The 15520-nt window shown below is 42.8% G+C and overlaps 1 protein-coding gene across 1 annotated transcript in view; it reads right to left on the bottom strand.

The window, feature by feature from the left end:
- Positions 1-13824, bottom strand: part of vstm2a (V-set and transmembrane domain containing 2A) — an 84648-nt gene extending 70824 nt beyond the window's left edge. The window contains exons 1-2 of the mRNA XM_086191997.1: positions 13189-13824; positions 12051-12217 (exon numbers count right to left, since the gene is read on the bottom strand). Of these exons, the coding sequence (XP_086048123.1) occupies positions 12051-12217; positions 13189-13267 (246 nt within the window). The 5' untranslated portion in view covers positions 13268-13824. The remainder of the gene's footprint in view (positions 1-12050; positions 12218-13188) is intronic.
- Between the last annotated feature and the right edge of the window lie 1696 nt (positions 13825-15520).

Raw genomic sequence — 15520 nt, 5'->3', positions numbered from 1 at the left:
GCCCTGCACTGCTGACGGAATCACCACACACATAACTGAACAATGTGACTTGTATGTATTTTCATGTAATGTAATCAGTCCAAGACAATGTTAGAAATACAGAACATCTTAACGTGCTGCAGCTGGTCTGCATGGTTCGGCACCAGCCCTGACGCAGCGCGAGGTGAGCCTGTTCTCCTTCTTCAGCGGATGTAGACTACATCACCTGTGTGAACTTGCTGGGGTTTTTTCAAAAGTTGTAGGATCTGACAGTGTTGTTAGAAACAGCTGCATGTGCTATGACAGCTTTTAAAGTGAGGCCCCCACAGGGAATTCAACTCAGATCAGCGAGTCTTTGCTTCACTCTGCTGACAGACAGACCTCCTCCAAAGCTACAGGAGCAGGGCTGAACTGAGTCCTTCCTGCTGCACCGTCTACTCCGCGGTGACCATCTGCCCAGCTGGTATTTTACAACCATGCTAATAGTAGCAGAATAACGGATGGGTGTTTTCTGTTCGCGTGTCGTTTGGCATCGGGACACAGCTGAATGTCTGCTGACCCAGATCCAACTTTATTCACACATAGAAAAACCAAAACAACAAAAAAGCATGTACAAAAGCAGTGAAAGATCCTAGTTGCAACTGTTTCCTCGTGCTAATGGGACACTATCTCATATTCATGAGCTCAGGTATGTTGAGCAAACAGTGCAGTCCAGGTGTTAGTGTGGAGATCAATAAACGAAGTCCCATAAATACAGAAGACGTGTAAACAGCAGTGACGGTGTATTGTGTCGTTAAAATCATGCACTCGCTCCACTGTTGCCTCTCCTTCTCTCCTCCGTCATTGTGGCCAAGAAGCATCAACAGCTTGCTGGAATGAAACAGTCACTGTTTTGTGAGTCTACTGTGTTCATGTCATCGTCTGACCAATATCGTCTGGCGCAGGAGATCCACATGGGACAGTAAATGAGAATTTGTTTTGCACGCATGTATGAATCTCTTCCGGATATTTCCCCAGAGGCTTCCTGTACCCTTATTGCATCACACCTCCCATATGTTTTTTCCATCTGCCTTCACCCCCCCCCCCATCCTATTCCTCCACGGCAGATGAATAGAATTGACATGGGTAAAGCAGCCTGAGCTCCAACAACAGAGCCATTTAAAGTCCCACATCAGGCTTCCCCTGTCATGTTGGAAATAAAAAATTCAAGAGGAGAGCAATGTGCAAATGCAGGCTTATTTATCAAGCCCGTTCTCTACCTCATAAAAAGTACGACCTATTTAAAATAATTGAAAAATACTTCTCCGGTGCGTACTGTTCAAAGCCTGATAAATCCCATGCGGTCCATTGTTGTCTGGAAATGATCAAGTTAAATTTTTTTTAAAAAATCACAAAGAAACAAATATGATTCCAGATGCGCTCTTTCCTCTCCTTGTGTGATTTTTTTAAAGACACGCTGTGTTTACGAAGCGACGCATTTCAGATACGTGTGAGGACAAATATCACCGTCTTTACTTCTGACTGCATGCTGTGATGACAGCAGTGAGATCGCTGGCCGCTGCAGAGCAGAAAAGGAAAACAGGCAAAGATGTTAAAGATCGTGACTCATGATGACTTGTGACAGAAGTATTGCTATTAATAGAACCCAACATAAATCAGAACACAAAATTTTCTGACATCAATTAGTAATAAAATGCCAGAAGATCTGAGAAAATCAAGATTTACCTTTTTTACAGTTGCTTTTCAGTATATTTATCTCGTTTGCTGATTCTTGCCTCATTCTTCATTGTGTTTTATTAGTTTTAAGTTTTTTTAGTGTTTCTGTTTGTTTTCTTTCTACTTTCTGTTGCTTGTTTGTTGCATCAGTTGTGATTATTTTTGGGATCTTTTTTTAAAATGACCAATGCTTGATAGTTATTCCAGACGAATGCATGATAAGGCAGCAAGCACATTAAATCAGAATACTGTGTCCACTTATTATTGTCTAAAATTACCTGAACACATTTGCTGCAATATTCTTTACCATGTTGGACAAGGAGCAGGACAGCAGTTGGATATCTGTGCATTGAATTTTACACCACGAAGGCTATTAGTCAGCGTGTGGAAACAGTTTTATAATGTCTTCTCCGCCTGCAGAGCAGCTTATAAAATAGGAGATAATGTCACACTATCTCAGTTGAGGTTTGGAGATGAACACACTTCTGATGCAGGCCTCACTTTACAGTCTGCTTGAATCACAGCAGCTCTACTCAGAATCATTATATGGCCAACTAGATTTACTTGTACTTTTTTTGGTGATATTATCCACTATTTAGCACCTTAAAACATTTCCAAATGGACTGCTGAATTCACTACTTTTTGCTACTTTTTGCTAATAATCCCTCAATACAAAGTATCACATTTCTTAGATGTAAAAGATGCAATTGTGCCACTCTACAGCTGACAGAAAAGACGAAACGTAATGATAAGTAATTGACCAAAATGTCAATAAACTGCTCCACTATCCAGCCGGGAGTAGAGGACGAATGAACCGGGATGGATTGTTGCTCCAAACTATGAACGTTTAGCAGACAGTGAGGGAACATCTTTACCTCTGCTGCTTTAGTTTTGACCCAAACATGTCAGCACTCAAATATCTCTGGAACCTGTTTGATTTCCTTGTAAACTGTCTCACGTTTTTAGAGTTTGAAATGTGTCTAATGCGTGGACTGAGAGATCTCAATGAGTGTGCTGGTGTTTTTAATTGTCCAACAACTTTTCAGTGAGGGAATTTTAGGGATGTGAAGATTCACAGATGAATGATCGATCGACTCAGCTCTCAGTGTCATTACACCTCAACATGATACACGTACATTTAATTTTTGCATCCAAAAACTGCTGTTGTTACTTTACCTCGTTTTCTTTCCTCTGGCACTGCTGACTCCCTGTGACGCCCACCCTCACCCCCCCACTCAAACTACCCCCCCCCCCCCGCCCACTCTCATTTCTGCTGCTTCGTTCCCTCAAACTTGGTGGAAAGTGAAGGCTTGACATCACGCCACCAAACACTCATAAAGCGCGGAATAAGTTCAGGTTTTATAAGAAAGATGGAAGACGTGGTGAGCAGCAGTGAAATGGAGTCACAGATCTCCCGACCTCATCCCCGTCACAACACCTGCAGCTTCAAGCGTTTAAGGTAGAATTAACATCTCCCTCTGCACCACCAGAACCACAACTCCAAGTAACACGTCGTCACGTGGAAAAACGTTACACGATTACTACAGTAACTGATTTAACTCATTTAACTCATTCAAATTTCTTCTTACAAATAAAAGAGGAGACAAATACATTAATGCTGCAGTATTTTATATTGGTAAAATGCTTTATTGTTAAATCATTCCAGAAAAACATGATTATGTGATCGCATCATCAGCCATAAGTCAGGACATAAGTCCATAAACTTATGCAGGGGCTGCATTTTTTTAAAAGACGCCACACTTTCACTGCATAAATCGTAGATTTCCATGCAAAATCCTTGAAATATGCGGGGCTTGCATTATTTCATAATCCCTGCATTGTCATTGCAAAAATGTCTCACACATCTTCACAGAAAGTTGAAAAATGTTGTGTTTACTACACACAAGAGCAGCCATTTTCCTCCTGTTGCCTTGGGAATGTTGTGAAGTGACATTATCGGAAAGCTGCAAACCTGGCGAAGAAGACATGATGAAGTCTGCAAATCAGTCTCATTTGCCAGCAAAAATAAGCTGGAACTTGTTTGGCTCATCAAGGTTTTTAAGTTTGAGCCGTGTGTTTATTGAGGTCTGAAGTAAACAAGATGAACCCCTTGCTTATCACAGGAAGTCATTAGAAATGACTTCACATTAACGTCGTAGCCCAGTGAGAACAGTGTTGGGGGAATCACCTTTTTGCAAATGCCCATAATTTCATTGCATAAATTGCATAAATATCCTGCATATTCCATTGTTTTTTTTTCAGAAAACATGCCGTATAATCAGGGATTTTTGCCTGCAACAATCACAAAAAACTCTGCATTTTTCTGGGAGGACTGATTGTTGTGTTGATTCTCAGATGTTTCACTCTGTTGTGTTGCATCATGTTCAATTGTTGGTTATGTGAAATGTAAAAAGATGAATGATGATATGTACATTTAATCAGCCTCAGTGGACAATGAAGACCTTTAGGAAATCCATCTCATTGACAGTAGAAATAAGACTCCTGCAGAATACTAATAAATTACATATGGAGGTGAAGTGGCGTGTTAGCGGATGTGGTTGCTGTCCTTTTGTAGCCTTCTGGGTATTTTTTTTTAATTATCATAAAACTATAAGTAGGAAAAAAAGTCAAGGCACATTGCTTGGAAATATAATGACTGCACAGATTATGTACATGCATATTTGTGCATGTAATATCCCGAGGACGGGAATGTCTAGATTTTGATGTTATTATATGTATATTATAACTTATTTAAACTTTTATCCATTACATCACTGATACCATTGCTATTCCTCCTTAATTGAAGAAGAAAAGAAAACTCTGGTGCAATGCAACACAATGCAGTGATGCAGCAGTTTGCATTGATTGTAAAGGAAGCATTCGCTGCATGACTGATGACGACGGCAGAGGCTGACAGCGTGGCCCATAGTCGACTAGTTTCAAATGAAAGCAGCAGGCGATGTGTGCGTGCGCGTGCAGTCACAAACAGCAGCGTCCCTGTGGAGACACAAACAGCTGCTTTCCTGTGGAGAATTTCTATTCACTGCAAGCCATTTGGAAACTATTACAATCGTTACAGACGTGTGTGGGCAACGAGGCTGATGAGAGTAGTTACCGGGACAACGCGTAGTGCATCAAATTGACTCCAGGTGGGTTTATCTCAGCGAACGTGTCGGAGGAAGGTGCACATGCTGCAGTCAGAAGTGATGGAGGGGCGGAGAGGCAGACAGTAAGGTCACTCAGAGATCATGGCAGCCGATGGATTTTATGCTTCCTTGCTGTTTCAAGCAGTGGATTTATAAACTCACTTGTTAAGAGAGGTAAAGCTGACTGGTGTGAGTGCATCTCGGTCAAAGGGGGCTCTTGGATGATATATTTAATCATTATTTGTATTCTGACCGCAAGCCACATCTGATCCCTGATTTAGCTGCGGGGCAGACTGCATTATGTCCTCTCACCTTTTTTTAAAATTTATCTCACTTTTATGGAAACATCTCAGAGCCTTTAAACAAATCCAAGGTCAGGCAAATCCTGCTTGGAATCCGGCAGCGGCTCTCCAGGCTGTATTTGAGGAATGAAACGCACTATGAAATGAATAGCAATTTAATATGAAAACAGCACATATTCACACCCTGGCATCCTCTCTGATTCTGTGTGCCTTTGCCAAACATTCTTCCAACCTAAATTTGTTCCTACTCTCTGATGCAACACATAAGCAAATTTCCTAAATTAGTGCCCCTAGTGGTGGCAGGAGATATGCCAGATATTGTGCTTTCCAAAAATGACTGCTGGAAAATGATGGTATGATGAAGTTCAGATGCTTGGGATCTACGCAGCCTTTTCTTGGGAGGACAGTCTGAGGTTTGTTTCATCCAGAAGTGAAATCCATAAAATTAATATGGAGTCTTTATCCTAGCCTCCAAGAAATGGCTGAAGGATCAGGATAGCTACCTTGACAGATACAACTCAGTTTTTCTTCTTTCTCCTAATATCCAAACATAATCCCTCACCAAATAGAATTACCAGTGGACAGCCAACAGAGGCTGGATTAGTTGGATGGAAAAAAGAAAGAAAGATCAAACTGAGAAGAATCAAATCCAAATCTTCAGAATAAAAGGGAGTTAGGGTTTAAACCAAAGGGAGATTCAGTAATGTGTTTTTAATTTGAAATACATGGAAATGCGGCTCCTTGTCCCCTCACTGTGACACAAGCCAGGAGGCTGCGTTCTTTCTAGGCCTCCTGATTTTCTGATGCCTGTTAAAGCAGCGAATCCAACTCTCACAGCCTCGGGACATAATTATTTAGTGTTGGTATATTTATTACCTCCACCAGTGAAAGCATGTTATGTTCTCACCCCCGCATTCACTGTGACTTTTCTCTCATCTTAGCTCTTTCCTGGAGAAATACCACAGCAGGAGTAGGATATCAATTTGATCTGAGAAAGATGTTGGACAGATTTTTGATGAAAATGTAAATTAGTCTGATTTCAAATCCACTTGTTGTCTCTGATGCCAAACTCCAAAGTTGGACTGAAAACCAACAACATATCAATGTGAAGAGGTTTTCAAATCTGTATTCTATGTCAGGCTGATGTTGGCATTAGCTGGAGGCCAGCTGGGAGTTTTCCTTTTCACATCTTTTCCTGTCATTGAAGAGATTTTCTTCCATTTATGACACAATTCTTCGCTGCCACTGACAAGATCAAATCAATGCTTTCACAAAATAGGTCACCCAAAGTAAAAAAGGACCACCTACATCAATATTCTGCTTTGAAACGGCCATGCACTCATCTCCTGCTCCCTGTAATCAATATAGGTGGATACAGCCTTCACCTGCAAACAGATGCCACTGATCATGATCCAACCAGCAGTCATCAGACAGCCTTCTGTCGTGTTTAGTTAGCGATGAAACAAATAAGGGGAGAATGGGGCCACCGTTTGCATGCAGTTGTTCCACATGATAGCCACTATTCATGCCAGACATACATGTTATGGCTCAGCTTGCCCCCAAATCACAGCTTCACACAACTCAGACCAACAATTTTACTAATTTCCTAATCTTGTTTTATAGCTTTCATGACTTAAACTAACATGCACTCATGTCTAAATTTATATGATTTACTACACAGAAGCGATAACATAGAAACATTCATTTACTCTGCAATCCGTGTGCTTCAGTCCAACAGGAATGGAGTAAGGTGAATGTTTTCCCTGAATTTGTGGTCACATTTGTTTGTGGTTACTTTGATTTGGGAGTAAAGGTCGCTCTACCGTCTGGCTTCACCTGCCCTCTTCTCCCCTATAGATTTGTTGTGACATTTTAATAAAATATGCAGCAAGCATATACATGGCTAGCTTGACACATTATTCCCTGGTAGCAGATTTTCCAAAAACCCTCTCGATTAAACTGCTTCCCCTCAGCAACACTCAATGACAGAGCCAGGAAATAATTGGTCAAAAAATATATTTAAAATAAAAACAACAGCAGTATATAACTCCGTTTGCTGAACAGTTGGAAGACACGTGACAGGATAAATACATATGATTTAGCCGGTGGTTAACAGTGCCGTCACAATGGTGCAGGAAGAGTGATGACCCAGCACTTCCACAGCAATCTGCTCCTTCTGTAACAGCAAATGTTTGGCTCACTCCTCTGCTCCAGCCCGGCTCTCCTCTCTGTGTGTCTTTACTCTTTGACTTGAATCAACATTATGGCAAGTGTGGCAAATCCTGTCAGCAGCGTGACTCTGTTTTTGTTGTTGAGGTGTGAATATTCTGCTTCTGCTGGTCTGTGTTTGTGATAATTAGGAACTGCCAGGGTGTCATTTATAATCTGAGAGGGGAATCATTTCCCACTTGTGGTGGAAGCTGAGGCCAAACACCAACCACCTCGACTGACATGCTTCTTTTTTCACTTCTTTAAACCAGGCAGTCTCACAATTAATGAATATTATTGAGGCAATGCTCACACAGCCCTAAACATAATCTGATTTTGAAAAAAAAGATGTTTTGTTTGCTTCAGTAAGTAGATGGATACGACAATCAGCCACAATGTTAAAACCGCTAGCAGGTGTGTGATACAACAGTTGTGCAGTAAATTATTTTTTTCATGATTGCTCAGTTTTTCTGAATCAAAAGTGTCCCGATGTGTCGGCATAATTTACTGATGTAGTTTAAAAAGTCCTTGGCTGTTCTTGGGATGGCTCATAGTTTCTGAGTGTATCAGGAGGATGGCCAGTTGACTACATCAACAACGCTCTCAAGCACCGTGAATTAACACCAAAAATAATGACAACATTTATATGGACTACAACAATCCAGTATAATCCAATATTAGCCAAACTAATCATAACAACACCCAGAACGCAATCAGCATTTCCCTTCACCTTCACCGGAGGAAGGTCAAAGAAAGCAGTGATCAAACCAAGACACATGGCCTTATTCAGTCTAAGTTATTGTTGTTTATTAGTTATTATGCATTATTACAGTGTGTTTTATGGAAAATATCAATCTCAATATCATGAGATAACAAGCTTCTTATCTTCTTCTAACCTCGAACTTTTCAGCATGAGATAACGCCTCATTTCTCAAGATAACAAGATAATTATCTATTCGTAAAAAATGATTTATATCACATTGTAACAAGACATCAGAGATACAATAATTGCAGTGCAGCCTTTCCTGGCTTCCAGACAGTGTAGACATGCAGCATATTCACCTAACCTCATTATGAAGTCCTGTTATACTGAAACACACAGCAATCAATCACAGGCGCTGGTGTCCAGCGAGGGCTGTTAACTGGACTCGGGTGTTCAGCATAATTAGCAAAGAAACACTCAAAATATACCACAGTGGCATGAAAACCCCAAACCTTAATCAGATTACTGTCTCAGTGAGAGTAATGGGGATAATTACGTCCATGTAAACATACAGATTTGAGATTAGCGAGAGGCGGCTTCTGCTGATGAATATTTGTGTTCCTTTTTTAAGTTTCCCTTCCATCATGACCTCACTGACTTACTGTCACATGGTTAAACTACGAAAGCAAATGATGACTGAATTATAAAAACCACTGTTGTAGTTATAGTTACAGTGACACTGTGTACTTTCTGTATTTTGAAGGCACCTGACACATTTTCAGAAAGCCTTTCATTTTCCCTATGTTGTTAAAAAAAAGATTCAGTGCATTTTCATTCTCGTGGCAATGTGAAAAGTCTGCGATGACAAAGTGGAAACACAATTTTGAGTGTAAAACCATTGAAAATAAAAGAATGAAACATCAGAGGTACATTCTTATTTCGACCCTCCACTATTTGGCTGCAGTGACAGCCTGAGAAAGGCTTGGAAATGATCCTTGCGCTTTGGCATCCATATCCTTCTTGGGGGTTGGATGCAGAGTATTGATGTGCAGCCATTTTAAGAACCTCCAGAGACGCTCTGCTGGGTTCAGGTCCACTCATGGTGATGAGTTGTGGGTCACTCTCATTCAAATGGTCGTCCATCCTCCCGGCCCGATATCCTGAGATCATGAGCTGTCTGAAAAAGGTTTCCAGGGTTTTCTTGGGATTTTCATGCCTCAGTCTCTCCTTCTACTTGAGCTGGTGTCACAAAACCAGCTGCTGTGCTACTGAAGAGGTAATAATCAGCGTCTGGTTCCCTCCGCACGCCATCAGGATTTGAGGGAGGTTGTTCAACATTCATAGTCATCATTTTGCTTCTCGGGGTCTGAGAGTCATCCCTGGTAACCACACACACACACACACACACACACACACACACACACACTCAGACACACACACACACACACACACACACACACACACACACACATACACTCACTCACACACACACACCCATCATCTCCTGGTTACCCATCTGACCAAGGCGTGAACTTGTTGGAGTTTCCAAGCATCTTCCACTTGAGCAGGATGGAAGCTGATGTTCTCTTGGGAACGTTGAGTGCTGCAGTAACTGTTCTGCATCCGTCCCCATGTCCACTGTCCCAGAGTGCAACCCAGAGAACCTCTGTGAGACTGACCATCATCTGTGAGCCAGGTGTAAACCCTTCCTAGTTACTCATTCACCTCAAACCAAGCAGTCAGAGCGTCTGAAGAACCTCAGAAAAGAATCAGATGCGGAGACGGAAATCAATCGATGTGAGAACAGCATCAATACCCTCACACACCTGCTGTTAGCGACTTCACGTGTTGGAATTTAACCACGTTTGTGACCAAGTAACCTGGCGTCTTTATCGTTGCTGAAACTTGTTCAAGCGACTACAAGTTATTACTGATTCAATGTTCCACCAACCGTCCGTCCTCCCATGTCTGACACTTGCATCATAACCATTTGTGTGTATTTTTTATAATTATTAACACAATTGTCTTATTTGAAGTTTATGTTTTGAATGTAGTTGCTAACTTTGTCATTTATGATCCATGCTTCTGCTGCCTCGTGTCGTTCCTGTGCAGCTGTTCACTGATTTGAGAGCTGATTTTGATATTTTGATTTTTGATTTTTAGATTTTCCCCTTGACAATGTTCTAACATGCTCCCAGCTTCAACCCACTGTACAGGCCTAGCAACATCCTGCATTTTTGAAAAATGATCTCAGATCTATTCAGATTTGACATTCGTTTCAGCTCCGATCAGCAACAAATCTTGACTGTGTTGAAAAATGGCAGACCCTGCAACACCTTCATGTGCTGTAAGCAGGACTACAAAAGTCTACAAATGACCAAAAAAGAAGGTAGCATTCACTCCTGCTGCAACTGAGGAAATGATGAAACCCTTCTTGAGTGGTTGCATTATTAATGTTTAACCACGAATCTTCAGCAGCTGTGATTTGCTATCACGTCTATACGGACCTTGCGAATGTGACACTGACGCGGCTCAGACAGACGAGAGGCTCCAGCCGGCTGCTAACAGAGTGACGAGCTGCTGAGGGTACATTTGATTCTGTCACATGATGGGAATATGGCGGTGATCTGTATTCAAAGCAGCCAAAAGAGAAAATCAAATGAGTTGCAGGCAGAAAGATCCAACTGCTTTTACTCCCCTTATGTTTCAAGCTTATAGTTTCATTCATATTTACATGTAAACAAATTGCTCTCATTCTGCTCCTGTCGCTGAGGACCAGCAGCGTCTCTCACAGCCTCGACTCTGTTCCTATTCATCCTGCAGGACAAACACCGAGAGGCTTTCATTTCAAACAGCCTTCCACGATAAGAAATGGATAACAATGTGATGCTGCATCAATAGGCCACTTCAGCCCAACATCCAAGAGTCGTGTGGGATCAAACCCACATCAAAGCCTGGCCAACGCTGCTATAAGAGCCCAGCAACAATGGAACAATAATTAAAGCCTCATGGATATCCAACCACCCTGCTCTCTCTCTCTCTCTCTCTCTCACACACACACACACACACACACACACACACACACACACACACACACACACACACACACTGTATATTTCCCTCTTTGTCACAAAAATAGAAGGTGCTCAGTTTGATGTTTGTCATGACAACACAGCAACCCTTCCAAATCTTGACATGCAGCTACCTGCCATACAATATGTAAGCAGCCGTCTCCATGCATCTGAATGCAGTAAACACATTTAAACCCTCTCATCCACTAAGCAGTGGATCATTGGCTCAAAATCAAGCTGTCACAACCGCAGTAATGCAACAACAGCAACCAAATAAACACAAAAGTGGCTTCAAGTGCACAATTTAATGAGGCAACATGAATATGCTTTGCATTATTGACGTGGGCACTTCGGGCATGCACTCATGAATAGTCGGGCTCATTTACTTCATTTATCATGTAATTAATATCCAAGATGAGTTGCCCCCCCCCCCCACACACACACACACACACAGTTGGTTAATGACTTTCTTCTTTTCCCCTTGATGGGTTTAACTGCTGCTCCCTGCTCAGAGTCTAGATGGATTCATTCAGCTGTTGGGCTGAAAAATCACATTCAAGCCAAAAGATCAAATCTCGTGTTGATAGAAGTGATGAGGATTAAAAGTCAAGTTGATACAGAAACGCTAGGCGAAGGAAAACTGCCTTACTGCTAAAAAATGGAGTGATGAGCAACATAACTCAGCTCTAACTTTCTAATCACTTCAGTGCAGCGGCTCAAGTCGTTTGAAGGTCATAACACGTCGTTCCTTGGAAGAAAGAAACGGCTTATAAAGAGAGAAGTTATACAAGTAGCCCGACATTTCTGATAGAAGGCGCTTGTGCGTAACAGCGCAGATCCATGTTGGATGCTCTCATAAATGAGTGGGTGTGCTTCAGACATCACCGCACAGCCTCCATCAGGAAGGAAAAAAGCTCCCTTGTACCTCTTCATTATCGACATCCTCCTCGGTGTCACCGGGTTCCGGTGCTTTCACGAACCACCATTGGATCTCCAAATACACAGACGCGGTTCCGCTCTGGAACGCACACGCCATTTCAATGTTTTGTCCCTCTTTAACCGTCATGTTGGAGGGCAGATCCGTGAAGCGACCTGCAACAAAAGAGAGAGAGAGAGAGAGAGAGAGAGAGAGAGAGAGAGAGAGAGAGGGGGGAGAGAATTGGGGCAGTTGTGTGATTTCAGGAGGCTAAGAAATACCCCCTCCTACACACTCACACACACACACACACGCGCACACACACACACACACACACACACACACACACACACACACACTTCAAGTCAGACACTGATTCCATTACATATCTTGCAGGTCATTATGGGACCGCTGTCACAGCCATGAGCATAAACTTGATAATACCGAAATGAGGAAAAGCACAAGAAATCTTAGAGGAGAAAAAAGAAGTGGTGTGTCTGAAACGAGAATATTCCCTCAGAGGGATGAAGAGTGAGGATATTCAATATCCCTGCAAACTTCGGAGCAGATTAGAACCGGCCGCTTTGCTTTTGCGCATTTGCAGACCCAGTTTGAAGGAGGGAATGCTGAAGCAGGGCAGGGAGGCTGCAGCCCGGCGCTCCAGGACCGGGGCCAGTCGCAGGCAGCAGCTGTCCGCGGTGCTGGAGTCTCGGCTGGGCGCTCACCTCGCACACAAAGCGCCTTTATTTGATTACCAGCTCATTTTAGGACGTAAAGAGAAACATGCGTGAGGGGAAATCAGCCGCTCTGACTCATTCACCTGATGGGAGACGACTTGATTCCAACAATCACCAGTTGCATTTTTTATATCATCTCCAGAAAAGAATCCTGCTTCACCCTGATGAGGCTTCAACGTCTCCGGAGCGTTTGTACAAATCCCCTCACTCAAACATCGTGAATCCCACTAAGAGTCGCCTTTTCGGTGTTTCACAAAGGCTGCGCACTTTTAACACTTTCTCTGACCGCGCAGCTTCCACTATGCAGGTCAGCTGCAAGCCCAACACGCACACGCACACGCACGCACACACACACAAACACACACACACGGAAAGAGACGAGTAAGGAAACAAGCGATGGGAATCTTTACCTTCTAGGGAGAATCCAAACTGCACACAAAAACCAGCTAAGAAAACAAATCCAGCAGTATCATGAGAGGTCCACATCATTACAGTTTACCAGGAGAGTTTCTTCTTTTGGTTGTTACATCAGCCGGAGGTGAGAAAAGGCGAATCTTTGCACACCCAAAAAAGAAGAAAATAGAAGCACCAGCGCGAATCAAACAGTTGCCGAGCTGCTGTGCTGAGACGGAGCCTGCCGAGGATGGAGCATGCTGCTGAAGTACAGCCCGTCGCTGATGAAGTTCCTATCCTTGTGTCTCTCTGCGGGAGAGACTGTCGACCGCTCGGCTGCACTGAAGTCTGTAGAATAACCGGGCTGCGGTCTCCGTCTGCGCTGCCGGAGACACGTCAGTCTAGTGAATCACTGTGGCATCCGCGCGCTCTGCACCTCTAGTCTTCATCCGGCCCCTCGCTCTCACCTTGACCGTTTGGTTTAAAAATGCGCATTTCAGCGTTGATCGCAAATAGCTGCGCGCGACGGTTTCACGAGGCGCATTTTATTTTGAAATTATTTGGAGAACGAGCGCCACGTTCAGCTGAGTTCGCTGTTTTTAACTTGACAGATGTTTCACAGGCCTTCCGCTACTTATAAATTACTAAAAAATGGAGCGGAATGGAAGGAACCCCCGCGCAAAAGCCAACAGATAATCAGGAATATTCTATGATATTAAGAAGCGTGCGTTATTGTGGGCGTGGCCAATCCTGCTCGGTGCTTATGCAGTCACGAGATATGCCGACAGCCAGTCTAAGAGCACATAAAACAATAGATAGGAGCAAAGAGGGAAGGGGATGGACGAACCCGCTCAGAGCCAGCAGCCACAGACCTGAGTTATTAGCCGGAAGAGCTCCTACTGGAATATGAGGAGTCTCATGGTTGCAATATGCATAAATTGTGCCACTCCTTGTATTTGCTCCTAATTGATTCTTGGATCATCCCTGTGGGACAGTAACTGTCTGTAGTCCTGAAATCACAGACCTGCAGTAACGCTGATTGGTGACTGAGGCAGGAAGTGGCAGCTGTTTAAGCAGTGCATGAAAAGCATTTGTGTCATTCTGATCAGACAAACTCATGCTGTTGTGACGTTACAGATTCAGACAGGATTTCCTGAGTTTGAACCTGCTTTTACAGAAACACTGTGGCAGGGAACTTCCCAATGTGTTTTGCTGCAGTTTGTCTGTCAGGTAGTAAAATTGTTCCGAAACTGATGCTGCTTGAGGGTTGAACACGGGCCATGGAGGAGTCGGGGATAGGAGGGCAGAAACACCACCAAGGTTTCTCGTTCATTTGCATTTATTTATTTATTATTATCAGTGCTAATTTAAATAAATAAATAAACATGCTGCAGGTTTGGATGTTTAAAGATAAGGAAATATTAGATGGTCTAGTTAAATGAAATCACTTATTTGAATTCAGAATTCAAACCATTTACGCTGTGACCTGGTAACCAGGAGCAGTTCTGTGAGCTCAAGATACAAACAGCTTAGAACCCACAATATGAATGCATGCACAGACTGACACTGTCAAAATTTTACTTTTATTATTTCTCCAATCTTACTGATTATTTAATTATCCATCCATTTTCTGCCTGACGAGCCCCGGCTGGAGCACAGGGTCTTTCTGTGTGAGTCTCCATGTTCTCCCTGTTCCTGCTGGGTTCTCTCTGGTACTCCAGCTTCCTCCACAGTCCAAAGACATCAAGAGGGACCAGGTTAATCCAGACTCTAAATTGACCGTAGGCGTGGCTGGGAGAGCCAATGGTTGTCTGTCTCTATGTGTTGGCCCTGCCATGGACTGGTGACCTGTCCAGGGTGAATCCCCCTCTCGCCCTGGATGGATGGCTGCTGAGATAGGCTCCACCCACAGGATAAGCGGTAGAAAATGGATGGATGGATGTTATATTGCATCTAAACACAATTACTAAACAACACATGTTCAAATAAGTAAAAGTAGTGAGTGGTGACATGAGAATAAGCACTTGAGGATATAACAAGGTCCAGAATAAGTCAGTGAATAAGACATGAAAAGAAAGAACGTGTGTAATTATCCTACATGCTTCTGACACATCTATGTTACGTGGTTATATGACCAAAAGTGTTTCTGTGTTGCTGTGTGACAACAACATAAATTTGCAACCTCCATGAAGAATGCTGCAATCACAGTGATGCAAATCAATTCCTCCTTGAGGGTTGGTAAACTCAGAGAAAGAAGATGGCGGCTGTAGCCTTGTTTAGTATAAAATTACTAAATAAATCAGTGGTGTTGATTATTGGGCCACGTACATACACAGACAATAGTCTGTG

This window comes from Aulostomus chinensis, chromosome 21 (genome assembly GCF_037954235.1).
Source record: "Aulostomus chinensis isolate RoL2024-O1b breed Wild chromosome 21, RoL_Achi_v1.0, whole genome shotgun sequence".
Taxonomy (NCBI): domain Eukaryota; kingdom Metazoa; phylum Chordata; class Actinopteri; order Syngnathiformes; family Aulostomidae; genus Aulostomus; species Aulostomus chinensis.
Note: the sequence above shows the minus strand (reverse complement) of the source record. Positions and strands in the feature narration are given on the sequence as shown.